The 14962-nt window shown below is 36.4% G+C and overlaps 1 protein-coding gene across 6 annotated transcripts in view; it reads right to left on the bottom strand.

Annotated features, from left to right (window-relative positions):
* Positions 1-3725: 3725 nt before the first annotated feature.
* JMJD1C (jumonji domain containing 1C) overlaps positions 3726-14962 on the bottom strand; it is a 321235-nt gene continuing 309998 nt past the window's right edge. For all 6 annotated transcript variants that reach the window (XM_040624460.1, XM_040624457.1, XM_040624459.1 and 3 more), the window contains 4 exons: positions 14429-14568; positions 12992-13168; positions 4953-5084; positions 3726-4649 (listed from right to left, as the gene is read on the bottom strand). In XM_040624460.1, the coding sequence (XP_040480394.1) occupies positions 4560-4649; positions 4953-5084; positions 12992-13168; positions 14429-14568 (539 nt within the window). In that variant the 3' untranslated portion in view covers positions 3726-4559. The remainder of the gene's footprint in view (positions 4650-4952; positions 5085-12991; positions 13169-14428; positions 14569-14962) is intronic.

Below are 14962 nucleotides of genomic sequence, written 5' to 3'. Positions count from 1 at the left end.
GTCAACACTGGACTTGAAAAATTCAAGAAACTGCTAATGGTTGGAAAGACGTGAATGGAATATTTAGAACCAAACATGGACTCCTAACTCAGCATACTTGAAAGCCGACTATGGTAGATCAGTATGTCCTATGTATTTCCTCAAAAGTTCCATTAACAAGGGATGAACTGCAATTTCCCATGACTACAATTTCTAGAGCTTGTATATTTCTCTTAGAACACATAACCATTAGTCACTGGGCTCACTAGCTACTTTCATTTCTCCCCTGGGAGGGAATGTGAGATGATGCATCAAGTCACAGGATAAACAATTCAACAGATGTACCAAATTTTTAATTTACTAGAATTTGTTTCTGAAATACTACGGCTTCATTGGCTCAAAGCTTTGGTTTGAAGAATCTTTTGTTGTACAGTCAGTTCAGCGGTAAGTATTGTTTTGAAAATGCAAATTTGTCCCAAAATAAATTCAGAGGGAACAATCTGAGCATGATGTGCATTTTGTGTCTACTTAAGGGGCAATTTTGTCTACAAGAAAAACTTAAGCGAATGCAGAAAACCCACCACCTGAAGCTTCATGATGGTATTGAGCCCCAGCCATCCATCCACATCTGGTGTTACCACTTTCCCCGATTTCACAGAACCCTGTATTTCAAGCACTTCACAGTGTTTGTCACAAGCAGCAAGCTTTCTGATGCCCATTTCTACAGCAAATTTCTGGTCTGTTTTCTTTAAGGTAAAGTGCCATATTTATTTTATAGTGTTAATCTATTTCTTAAACATTTAACATATGTAAGACACTATTGCCTCATTTTTTTAAATGGGTCACTGATGAAGTTTTTCAATGTTGTGCCCAAATCCCCCCTTTCTCCCCTTTTAAGTCCTGTGGTTTATTTACTGGACTCGGCATAATGCAGTGATTTTTAGGGACTGACTATAATGGGATTCAAGCGATTCAATCTCCTTTCCCAAAACATTAGTTATAGGCTGATCTTTAAAACTTACACCTGGAAAAAAGTTTGCTAACAGAAAATTCACATTGATCTTGTGCTTTTTCCCCATGCCTGTATTAATAGCTTGACAGGACCCGTGAATCCGTTATCAGACTCTATTAGCGGAGGACTATACTGGCTCCCCTTGGGAGTCAGTCCCCATCTTGTTTTGTGCTTCTCCATTTTGATTTGTTCACTGACCCAGCTATCCAAATCTTTCAGCGTCTGTCAAATCTGGGGTCAAAGATTAGGGGCAAGGAGAGCATTGTTGGGACTCATTTGTCCTCAGAATGTACCTCCTCTCAAAATGGAGTCCAGCTGTGACCCACACATACAACACACCATTCTTGATTTGCCCCTCCACTGACCCCAGGGCTGAGGTCTTTTTCAAAGACAAGACACAGAAGAGACAAGCAATCCTCCAGTCTTAATTGCAGCTGGTTGGCTTATTTACAGAGAACTGAGTGAACAGCTTAAGTCAGCTGTGAAAATCTTCCCTGTCAGGAAGGGAACCCACTTCGTATGCAGCCAGTGACCTGGAGCTCACCTACATTTCATTTTTGTTTGAAAGTCACTTTGCTTTCATTAAAAGAACCAGGTTGATTACTATGAGAGCCCAAGTACTTTATGTACTCAGTTCCTATACCGTCCATATAGTTTCAAGTTGTCACTATTGAGATTACTGTTGAGTCTGAATCTTGGCCACTTGCTCTACCCCAATTCATAGTGCTCAGTATAGTTGTAGAATGGTAACTGGAGCATTTTCTTTTTCTTTCCTCTTCCGTGGCCAACATTCCTGACCTGGTCTGACAGAGTATCTTCGATAGGTTGGCATCTAGAGACAGAACATGCCAAGTTTACACCTGTGTATCTACAGCATGTGTGCACACACAGAATAAGCAAAGTAAAGGTATGAGAGAGCACATTTTTCTTCTGAAGCTCATTAATCTTACACAGATAGCATTAATATTCCATCTACCAAAGGGAAGTAATAAGAAACTAGACATTTTATGGGTGTTGCAATCCCAGAACGTGTTGGCAGAAGAGAAATGGATTTGGACTCATGTAATTTACTGGTCAGGAAAAGGTATTCGTATTCAGGTCCAAATAACAGTAAAATGGGAGGGACCTAAATATTCAGCACTAGTTTCCCTATATAAAGTCTCCTCGAAGCTTTTCGGATTATTCTACACATTTATCACTTACTCTATCACTATCAGGAGTAAACAGACACGCTCAGGTGGTTTCATGTGTGAGAAGCATCCGAGGCAACCGAAAGGACGGAGGGAACAGAGTAAATGGTCAGAGGACCTACTCCATCAGGGAGCAACTGATCAGCAATACAATCAGTAACACAACTCCCAGCCTTCCAAAAAGTCAAATGTCTTTAATGAGGTAAGCATTGTAGTCCATTCTCTCCACCCTGCCTTACCAAGAATTAAGTCCCTAGCATGGAATTCTGACCATGGAAAGAAAGAACACTCTTATCAGAGGAGTTTGCTCTGAGAGAAGCCACACTGCCTTAGTTCCCACCTTTCTGTAGGGGTTGTAGTATGGTTAACGAGGTAGCTCAAACAGCCAAAGCAGCAAAACCTTCTGGAAGAAAATCAGCATAAAACTTTGGGTTCTTGGCAGACTTTAGGGGACAAGCAGGCAGTCTACTCCAGAATTAATATCTTGGGCTTGAAATTAATTTCACAACAAAATTAAATCAGATAGGACTTTCGAAAGTGTTAAGCAAAAAGTACCATTTTAAATGCAATGAAACATGTTTTGAAGAACAGTATTAAAAAGTCAAAAACTTACAAAAGAAGATTCACATAATCATTTGAACTATTCCTCAGCCCAACTTTTCTAGCCCAGTAGTCATCATCCATCCCATTAACTTTTGTGTCACGTGGGGCATTAATGTGAAATGTAACTGCTCACATTCCTGGCTGCATCCTGTCTGGAGTAGAAGGGGATATAATAAATAGCTCACACGGAGCTAAAAATGGTAGACAGAAACAACAGGAGGAAAACTAAGCAACTTACAAGGTCACAACTTGGGCTGCTTACTTTTTTCGTTTAAACTATGTGCTTTCAGATGAAAATAAAAGGCTGTCCCCTCCATATCCTGCAGGTGTCAGTGGAGGACTATGTATTTCCGGGAGCATTCAAATCGTTAAGGCTATGTGAACCTCAAAGCAACCAACTGGTAACAGTCAGCTATTAAAGCCAAGACTTCAAATTAAAGCAAATTTCCAAACAGAACTCATATTCAGCCGAGGCTGGCTGACTTTAGTCTCTTCCCTGCCGCTATTTCGCCTGCCTTCCTCCCACCCACAAAACTGTATTATCAGCTATCTCTGCTATGAAAAACACTTACTTGAAATTAATCACATACACTCATAATCATGGCTTTTTAAATTCATGTATGGGTTCTTCTTTCAATGAAAATGTGTTCATAAATAACAAATGGGAGTTACCTGTATTCCTTTCTTTAGTTGGGCCACAGGACAAGTATTATTGAGACACTTACGATGGCTCATAAAACCTACACCTGATTTTAGCCAAAAGGGTGAGAAGCGATGATGGCTCATAAAATCTGCAGAAAAGCTGGAAACTTATAAGAGTAAAACAAAGGAAAATTGTTCCAGAAAAGAATGCTGTATCATAAGAAAATGCTAGTAGTTGTCATGATGATGAATCCCCAGTAGTATGTATGTCATAAGAGGAAGAACTCTGGAACAAGCCATTTTCTGATAAAGTCCTTTTAATGGAAAATGTAAAACCCCTTTCAACTTTAATGTACAAAGCCATATGTAACACTTGCACTTTTAACAAATAAAAGCAAGCCAATGTTTTAAAAAAATACATCATTAAATGTATATATGTATATATTTACATAGCATATTAAGTTTAATATTTAGCTTTAAAAGTTCACATAAATTTTACCAAAATGAGACAATTTTAAATAAATTACACCTTTTGAAAATGTTTAATTGTACAGTCAATAGCTTCAACAAAATATTGAAGTGTCCATATTTAGTATCTACTTTATATACTTCATATTTTACAAATTTTACAATTATTTGGCAGTAATTTTCTGATTATGACATGAATGCTGTGCGATTCAGCAATTTCCCAAATGCAGGCAATAGCTGGTGTTTGTGTCCTATTCTCACAGTAACTGTCTCAATGTAGTGAAAAATATCAGTTATTTTAGTAAACTGTACAAGGTCACATTTACACTTGATCAACAATATAGCATAGAATTTTGTGGTTTTTTTTTTTTTCAAAAATAAATACATCATTTTAAATCTGGCATTTTCACAAACTTCATATACACTATAATACAAAAACAGCTATGAAGCGCTGCTTTTTAAATTTAGCTTGTTTTCATAACTAACATTGAATCACAGGAGCTGTGACGTATGCCATACTGCTGCGGTATCAGTAACAAGTAATTACTACAAAAGAGAATTTCTTGGCACTGATGGTTTTATGAAGCTTAAGTCAATGTGCATACATGTCATCGTTCAAGAGAAATTCCAGTTCAATGGCCTAAAAACATCAAACTGGACCACACCTAATTTTCTTCCATATCCTCTACTTCATCTTCATGTATCTTCAAAGCTCTCACCATTTCCTTGACTGCATGATACAATATATTTTTAACCTGAAAGAGATGTTGGTATTTCTAATCACTTCAGCTGGAGATAAAGTAACAAATGAAAATTGCTATTAAAACAATTTTTTTTCTTAATGAAAGAAAGCCAAATTCAAGAAAAACAAATGTCATGGTTGAAAGTTAGGATAAGGGCCACTAAAATTCAAACAATTAAACGCATATTGTTAGCCTGTGGTTGTTATCCAAATGTGACAGACTAGGCAGTGAGGACCTAAGCTGTTCTGCAGGTACCCTATCTCTGAATATAAAAGGCATGTAGAGCAGGAGCTTGTTAGAAAGCTTGTCTCTTACCTGTAGTTTATCATCATAATTGATTTCCTCCTTCAAAAGTCTCAGTTCCTGTGTTAAATGAAATGACTGTACAAGATGTTCTGGGGACACAAAGTCTTCAGTTACCTGAATACAGCTGTGAAAATTCTGTACCTATTCCCAAAACAAAAACAGTACAGTAAAAGATCAATTTTAGGAGGCAGGAATACCAGAGAACTTATTTTCTCCGAAATATCAAATGCATTTCAAAGCAGAACACTATACTTATATGAGTTACATCACTGAAAAGTTTTCATGCCTCCGAGGGACTTTGTATATGGAATTTTTTTAAGATTTTATTTATTTATTTGACAGAGACAGAGGCAGCGAGAGAGGGAACGCAAGCAGGGGGAGTGAGAGAGGGAGAAGCAGGCCCCTGGGATCATGACCTGAGCCGAAGGCAGATGCTTAGTGACTGAGCCACCCAGGCACACCGACATGGAATATTTTTAAATGATGGAAAGAACAGAACTTTTCCAGGAATCCTTCAGAGAGGCTGATAATCAGATCCAAAATTATCAATTTAGTCAAGGTGATTTTTTGGTGTTACTTAAAAAAAAAAAAAAAAAAAAGCTAACTGGAAAGTGTCTGCTTTACCATTCAGTGCAAAGAATCTGATGTTTGTTGCTGCTCCTTTGGCTTTGAGTATTTGGGTCATTTCACTGTTACCTTTTTTTTTTTTTTAAAGATTATTTATTTGAGAGAGAGAGAGGAGGGGAGGAGCAGAGGGAGAGACCGAGGAAGAGAATCTCAAGGAGACTCCCCGCTGAGCGTGGAGCTCAACTTGGTTGGGGCCTGAGATCATGACTTGAGCTGAAATCAAGAGCTGGACGTTTAACCGATGCCCCTCACCATTAACTTTTACAACAGAAAGTAAATGAAAGCAAAAGAAATGAAATTTAGTTTGTGAAGAACGGGGATGAAAACTGTAGTTCCAAATAGATCTATCACTCACAATAGTTTTAGAATTACCCGAGGATTTTATGTGTGCTTTTCTCAAATTACCAACTAAAGTAAACCTTCAGGCTCCAGTGGCATCAGTACCACTGTTCTCAATAGTTGTTCCTCCCCTGACTAAATAAATGGTTTTCACAAGAAGCCAGTCAACAGTCTTGTCTGTTCTTTGTACACCATGTACAAACTGACTTAGTACTTCCCTATTTCTTGGAACTGTTTTCTTCTCTTAACGCTTAGTATAATGACATAGAAAGGACCAAGCTGATCCAATCTGGATTTTATGACATTCTAGGTTGTCTTCTAGTGATAAGTGAAAGGATATCATAATATTCCTGGGAAAGGATAAATAACTGAAAACTAAGCATTTATACTAATTCTAATTTTTTTTAAAAGATTTTATTTACTTGGGAGAAAGAGAGAGAAACAGACAGAGAGGGACAAGCAGACTCCACGTTGAGTGCAGAGCTCAACACACGACTCTGAGATCAGGACCTGAGCTGAAATCAAGAGCTGGACACTCAACCAACTGAGCCACCCAGGCACCACTACACTATTTCTAATTTTAAAATGATGAAATTAAGTTTAACTGGGAGGCATGAGAAGAAGAAGATAATAAGTGGGGAATAGAGAAAAAATCTAACAATAGAGTGATGGATTCCAAAGGCCCTGAAATTCCTCCTCTGGGCAATGTCTGAACAGCTGCTCAAGTCTGCAGAGTTCTTTAGGTCAAGCACTGTCCCTCAACTGATAACCTGGTAGCATATATAAACATTCTCTTCCTTTAATCATTAGGCTGTCGGTTCCTCTGCAAGATGAACACAATGATGCCTCACATTTTCAGCACTGCTATACAGGCTCACTGGATCTTCACTGTGTCTCTAGAACAGATGCTCTATTTCATGGAGCAGGAAACTATGGATAAGAAGTTCAGTGCCTGTTCCAAGATAAACCAGCCAACAAATGGCAAGCTAACAGGAGCCCAGCTCCTGTAACATCTTGTCTAACAGATGCTTTATGGTCCTATATTAACTCAGTCACACCAGCATAGTTTCCAAATGTCCTATCTTGTTATGTCTTCCACTTATGTGAACATGCCATGGGGATTAAGTCCTTCAAAAGTTTTGGCATGTACCTTTCTTTCAGCATGTCTAGTTCTACTGTTTTATAATTTGTCTCTTCATCAATATTCTAATTTTGTTCATATGTCATCTTCCTGATCCTCTTTACCAGTTTCCTTTAGCTCTCTGAGTACATTTCAGACAGCTGACATAAAGTCTATGTCTAGTAAGTCCAATGTCTGGGCTTCCTCAGGGACAGTTTCTTCTGACTGTTTTCCCCTATGAATAGACATACTTTATAGTGTCTATGTATGTCTTAAAACTTTTTGCTGAAAACTGGACACCTGAACATTATAATGTGGTTACTGAAAATCAGATTCTCTCTCTGCCTCAGGGTTTGCTTCTGTCAGACAAGGCTGCAGTCATCCATTTCTTTTGTGACTTTTCCACACTATTCTTGCAAAGGCTGTGTTCCTTGTTGGGTATGATCACTGAAGTCTCTGTTCTGTTATCTCAGTGGTCAGCCAGTGACCTGTCAGAGATTTCCTTAAATGCCCCAAGTCAGCTGCCCTTTTCTTCACTGAACAGTCCCCCAATTGATGTATATTTGGATTAGATTCTAGAGTTCTAAAAAAAGTTGATTCTGTCAGTTTTTGCCAGTTCATGGTTGTTTTAAAATCACTTTTAGAACGGTGACTTTTATTAGTGCTTAAAAATGCTATTATGCTTTCTGATGACCTCAACCTGATAATATTTTGCTTAAAGGCTTACAGGTTAGAGTTTGAAGAGACAAAGTTTAGTCTTAAAAGTAGAACCCATTTGAACTTCCCATTCCACCAATCCCCTTTTTCAACTATCCTTGATTTATTTACATTTCACTTCCTTGACAGACTCTCTTATTCATACTTGTCCACAGGATCAATTGTAATCATAAATAGGTAATGTTAAGAAAATGTAACTCTTTGTGTTGACAGTAGGAAGGTTATCATCTTGACACTGTGAATGTCATATACATACTGACTTATGAGAACTTAAGAGCGAAAGATTTTGCCAAAGTCCTTTTAGCATTATGAATGCAGAAAATTCACAACTTAGCAATATTATAAACTATGAGTGAGAAAACATGATCAATTAAGATAAGTAGTTAAGCACAAATTTATCCTAAAGATTTTGTGGCTTAAAAAAAAAAAAACTGTTGCTGTTTAAAACGAAGGCCACTGGGGCGCCTGGGTGGCTCAGTAAGTTAAACATCTGCCTTCAGCTAGGGTCATGATCTCAGGTCCTGAAATCTAGCCCTGTGTCAGGCTCCCTGCTCAGTGGAGAGTCTGCTTCTCCCTCTACCCCTCTCCCTGCTCTCTCTCAAATAAATAAAATCTTTAAAATAAAATGAATGAATGAATGCATGAATGAAATGAAGGCCACTGAGGACATCAGGGTACTAGAGCTAAGCAAAGCAAATCCTGGAGGGCAGGGTCCACCTGCTCCACCTAGTGATATACTGGAGTTTCACAGATTCACTCATGTTTGCCAACAGAAGATTAAGCCTGCAATTGTTCTTAATATATGGAGGATTGTGGCTATGATACTTTCCCTCAGTGTGGCTTCTCAAAGTGCTCCCTGCTGACAAACCAGAATAAAATGTATCATATCTGGTCAAAACCATTTTTTGATTAGGTGCCTTGGGTTTGCAAGGCCTTTGTATTTGCAATGGTTTTTGAAGTGTGTTCCTCAAAGAGTAACATAAGCATCACCTGGGGACTTGTTAGAAATGTAAAATTTCAGGTCCCTCCTCAAATCCATTGAATCAGAAATTCTGGGGGTAGGGTCCTGCAATCTGTGTTTTATCAAATCTAGGAAATCCTGATGTATGCGAACACATGAGAAGCACTAATTTAGAGTCTGGGTTTATGTTAAGGGCTACCTGTAGTCTATTGGAAGTGAAGTCATCAATGAAAAGTTTTCAGGACCTCTAAGGACTAAGTTGGAAATAATAATACATCTCAAATCCAAATTAATATTGTGAACAGAGAGTTCTTACTTCCTTCTAATTCTCTCTCAAAACCACATTATCATCACTTCTGAGTCATGGACAACACCCTTTCAACAGAGTACACATAACCATGCTGTCATTATCACACCACATAAGGAAAAGAAGACAGAAATTTTTGTGCTTATAGCTGGCAATTCTATGCCAAGATATGCAGCAGAGTGGTCTTGGAACACTCAGCAAGTTAGTAGCAGAGCTCAGAATAGAATTTGCCAATCTAGGTTATACATGCTGTATTTAAGTATAACATCTTTTATACTCTAGAAATCTATGATGAAATTTGCTCTCTAGAATCTAAGTGATATTTCTATATATCTCAAAAGAAAGCATGTTTTCCTATGTACTTACGTATATAGTCATAATTGGAAGTTAGATTCCAACCTAAGTAAACTTTCTGAAGTAGCCAGAAGACACATTTAAGAAGAGGCCGAAGTTTACATGTTTGTACAAAGAACACAATATATATAAATTATGTAAAGTCATAACTTTGTTTTCATCTGTACTTGTGCAAAAATATGTTGTGTATGAGAACATATTTTCAGGCTGTCAGGACTTACAAATATTTAAGTGCATTATTCTAAACATGGGAGAGAGCAATGAAAAACACAGAAAACTGTCCCTGTGAACCTTACATTCCAGTGTGGATTAGAGGACAATAAACTAAGTAAATAAATTATGAATAATGTTAGAAGGTGATGATTGAAATGGAAAATAAAGCAGAGAAGATGACAGGGAATTTGGGGACACAATTTGCACTTTAAAACTAGGGTGGTTAAGGAAGACCCCACTGAGAAAGGTGACATCTGAGCAAACAAACCTTTAAAGGATGTGAAGAAGCAAGTCTTAGAGATACCTGAAAGAAGAATTCTGGGCCAGAGAATTAGCAAGCACCATGGCCCTGCGATGGACACTTGCACGGTGTATGTGAAAACTACAGAGAGAGCTGGGGAGCCAGAGAGAAGTAAGGAGGAGGGAAGAAAGACAGTGAAGGGGGTTATGTGTGTGTACACATGAGGGCATGGACAGGATACAAATACGGATCATTTAGGGCCTTGTGAAGCTTTGAGCAATGTTATGTGAGCTAAACTTTTTAAGAGGATCACTGTGCCTACTATTTTGAGAAAACATGGCTCTCTACCCACAAAAAAGCAACAGAGAGAGACACGTACATGGCATGGAATCTCTGTGGTAAACAGGGATTGCTTCTGAAGGAGGGCAACTGGGGGCAAAGGTGAGAAAAAGACTGAATTTTTACCGTAAACCCTTTTGTACTACTTAGATTCTTAAAAATCGTATCACTACATTACATTTCAAAATAAAAAATTATTTGAAAATAGCCTAAAACAACTAAACTATCCATACCAAAAAATACATATATATACATCGGACCTTGGTCCATACTTTGCACAATGTACAAAAATTAACTAAAACCAGATTACAGATCTAAATTTAAAACTAACCACAAGAAAGCTTCTAGAAGAAAATGTAAGAGAAAATGTTTGCTATCTGGGGCTAGGCAGCAATTCTGGATATACAACAATAAAAGTATGATACATAAAAGAAAAAACTGATCACCTGAATTTCATCAGAATTAAAACACTTCACTACATCAAAAACTAATGATGTACTGTACGGTGAATAACATATCATAATAAAAAAAATAAAAAATAAATTAAAAAAATAAAACACTTCTCTTAGGAAGACACCATTAAGAAAATGTAAGGACAAGTCACAGATCAGGACAATATATTTGCAAAGCATATATCAGATGTAGGGCTTATAAAGTAGAGTAGTTAAGAACACTCAAAAACTTACTAAGAAGAAAGAAAAATCCAACTTCAAAATGTATAAAATATTTGAACACACAGATTTACCAAAAGAGATATATAGATGATGGCAAATAAGCACATGAAAAGATGCTAGACATACTTAGTTATTAGGAAAAAGTAAATTAAATCTACAATGTGATACCAGTGCACACTTATTCAAATGTTTAAAAACCAAACTGACAATAAGCAGAGGAAACAGAAATCACATACACTACTTTGGGGAATAGAAAATGGCACAATCACTTTGGAAAACCACCTGACAGTTTCTTGTGAAGTTAATCATACATTTATTATATGACCAGGAAATCCCATCACTTGGTATTTATCAAACTGAAATGAAAATCAATGTTCACAGAAAAACCTGTATGCAAAATTTTTGGTGGCTTTACTTAATATTGTCCCAAGCTAGAAAACACCCAAATATTCTTCGATTAGTGAATGGATTTAAAAAACTGTTACATTTATATAATGAACAACTACCCAGCAATAAAAAGAATCCAACTACTGGTATACACAACAACATAGAAGAATGTTGAATTTATTATATATTTTAAAAGAAAAGTCAGACTCAAAGGCTACATATTATATGACATTCTAGTAAAGGCAGAACTATAGGAGGAAAACGTAAGTAGTTGTAGGAACGTCAGATGGGAGAAGTTGACTAAAAAGTGGCAGGAGGGAATTTTTAGGAGTGATGCAAGTGTTTGGTATTTTGTTGTGTTGTTACCTAACTATGTATTTGTCAAAACTTATAGAACTATGCACTAAAATTATACCTCAATTTAAAAAAATGCAATGTCCAGTTTAACTTTAGGAAAATAGATACTGGATAAGTCAAATAATTTATTAGGATTTTCAAGGGAACCTGTCTTGTATTATCAAAGAATTCTATTTACAAAAGATTGACTGTACTATCCTCTTAAATAGGCTGCTCCATTGAGGGTGTTTTACATTTTCATACAGATCAGCTCTTTTCTGATAGGACACTAGAAGGCAAAAAAAATGGTATGTGGGAACTTGAATCATAAATGATACAACATCCCCGAAATGATTAGGTAAGACCATGGGAAAATAAAACAATTTAATATAAATAATGCATTAAACTTAATACATTTAATGTATTTTTTTCTCCAAGAAGTTAAGGTAGTGAAACAGGTATAATTATTATGATGTTTGTATTTTACGGTCATAAATGCTATCTGATATCTAAGAATGATAAATCTAACCCTGAGCTTGACATGTTAAAAACTAAGCAACTATTATCACTTAAGGAATATTTGTGCTATTATATAATGGTGTAGGGAGTAATTGCATAGTTATATAAAATGTGAAAAACATTCCTTGGTAAAAAAAAAAAAAAAAAAAAAAAGGTACACATATCAGATACATCTCAACTACCAGGTGGTAGAAAATGTGGAGAACCAACTGAGGCAAACTAGGTTTTGGGGTTTTGGGGATTACTCTGCACACTCTGTTACTATGAGGGCTAACTGGTCTGTGGTAGCTCCAGTCTATTTATAGGAATCCACCGTATGCTTTTAACCCAATCCTCCATGCCCAGTATCTTTCTATGCCTTTTTTCCAGGTGCCACATAGTCAAGCCACAGAAACAAAGGTAACGTGTTTATTTTAGTTTTTAAATTTTATGGATTAATAGCTATAAAAATTACGTATCTTCCTTTGGACATGCTACTGCTGTTAGCAAACAACAAGGCAGGAGTTACACTAAAAGCCTGAATTATGGAATGGTCTAGCCAACACTTCATTCTGCTCAATCTGGTGCCTTAGAAAATATGTGATCTCTTAAGTCTTAATACTTAAGTGCTAAGTCTCACTACTGAGAACTGAACATATAGTATCTCTTTTTCCTCCATAAAAAGTCTTAAAAATGAGATTTTGATCCACTAAACCGGAAACAATACAAAAATGGAAATCTGGCTCACGCTGAAACAATTTAAGTTCTCAAAGCATTTAATTATGTAAGATCTCTTCAAGCACTGGAAAGCTATTTTAGTGATTTCTTAATGAAAGCTAACTGGGTGCAGATCATTCTCTAACTTGTCAGAACAATTTCTTTTTCAAAATCAGTTCCTTCAGTAATAGATGTGTGAGAAATAAGTTTTTATGTACCTGATGAAGTGCTCCTGCTGGTAACACAATGGCATCACCAAGGAACTGAATGAGAGTACAGGTTCTGACTCCATATTCCTCAAATAGTCTTTGGCGGAGCTTTTTGTTCACATACCAACTTTGGTCACGTATCGGATCATGTTCTGGTAGAACTTCAAGGCCTTGTTCTTTTGAAATCTGCAATATGAATTAAAATTGAAATATACGCTTCAATTTTAAGTAAGGGAAATAGTAAATTCTGTTCAGTTAAATTTCAATTTTCCTTACAATAACCATCTTTTGTTTTTAGAATCTTATGGAACAATGCATGTGCTTAAGTTAAAGAAAATAATGTTCTATAACAATTTGAAAAGCCAAAGGATATTAAAACAATATTGCACACTGAGATGCTGTTAATAAAATAAATCATACTAGCACCTTCTCACCTCTTCCATCCACCATGAAGTTTCCGTTCCTTTGGTTTCTTCCTTACAATTGTTTCAAAAGTATACCACAGAGATTAGGAAAAGCTTAGTTTAGTAGCTTTTTTGTCAAAAGCGGAACTATCCATATGTACAGACTTAAACATTTCCTGATCTTGCTTTTTTTAAAAATGTAAGTACAAAGATAAATACCTTTATGTTGCTAACCCTCTAATCTTTGACAAATCAATTTCAAGGGACCCTTTTACTAACCTGTGAAATAATCATTCTGCTTTAAAAAGCATAATTTATAATAGTTTAAGTTAAAATACTGGTAGGTATTCTGAGATAAGATAGAGGTACAGAGCTACAGCTCTTTTACTTCATACTGAACACAGAGACAAACCTTAAGTCCATTCTGAAAGAAAATGAAGTATAATAAGAAAAGCAGCAATGATGGTCCCTTTAATCAATAATTGCAGATTTAGCAAATATTTGAGCAAAGGACCGAACTAACCATTCTAAATTAATATGTCAGTTTCATTCAGTGTCTAACAACTAAATTAAAGGTACGATTACTCAAAATTTCAGTCTATTCAACTAAGTATAACAGAGCAATTGATGTGGTTAAGAGCAGAATTACTGCCCACGTCAACAGCCAAAACTATTAATCGAATTAAAAAAAAAGATCCTACCTTCTTTAGATGTTTCTATGACATATTAATATTAATTTTCACCACTTTTCACCAAGGGTAACATCTGACTCATCAACAGATTAGTTCGTTGCTCTAAGGAGACAGGAGAGCACTAGCAACTGAGAAGTTGTTGCCATTCAAATACCTCAACACAAAACAGGCTTCAAAAGGAGCAAGAGAAAGGAGCTTTTGACTTTTAACAGTAAGAAGTCCCCTTCTCTTTTGAAGTAAAAATTACTTAATGATCTTATATTCCTGAATGCTAAATGAGGTTACATTGAAAAATTACTAAGTCCTTGCTCAAGGTAAAGAGATAAACTATTTGCAACCTAAATTTATACCTTTTGAAGAAATTCCCTTATCTTGTCAATGTCTTTCCCTGCATAAATATGCCACAGAGCACCAGGTATTTCACTTGAGTCCTTCAATCGTTTTCTTAAAATGTCATCCAAATCTTCTTCCTCAAATTTCTTGAGTATTCCTGAAACATAGGAGAATATTTTCAAATCGGTCCGTAAAAACTACCAGAAAGCCAAGTATCCTAGAATTGATCTACTAGAACAGTATAGTGCCTGACTAGATCACGACTCTTAAAGAGGAAGTAAACCCAGTAAACTGTTACATAAGAGAAAACACTGACCATGTGTAACAAGGGACAGAGTAACAGTAACTTTCCCGGATCATTTGTTTTCTGCAAACCAAGGAACGAGAGATTAAAAACTCAAGGGTTTCTAAATCAAACTTCACCAACTTTCTTCCTGTCCCAAGGGGGTGGTCATAACAATGATTTGTACTCATACAGCATTTCATAACTTACAAAAGACTTTCATGACCACTACTAACTACCTAGTAAGCTAGGCAAGGATCATAACCTC

The sequence above is a fragment of the Ursus maritimus genome, unplaced genomic scaffold (genome assembly GCF_017311325.1).
Source record: "Ursus maritimus isolate PB19 unplaced genomic scaffold, ASM1731132v1 scaffold_7, whole genome shotgun sequence".
NCBI lineage: Eukaryota > Metazoa > Chordata > Mammalia > Carnivora > Ursidae > Ursus > Ursus maritimus.
This window is presented reverse-complemented; position numbering and strand designations above follow the sequence as displayed.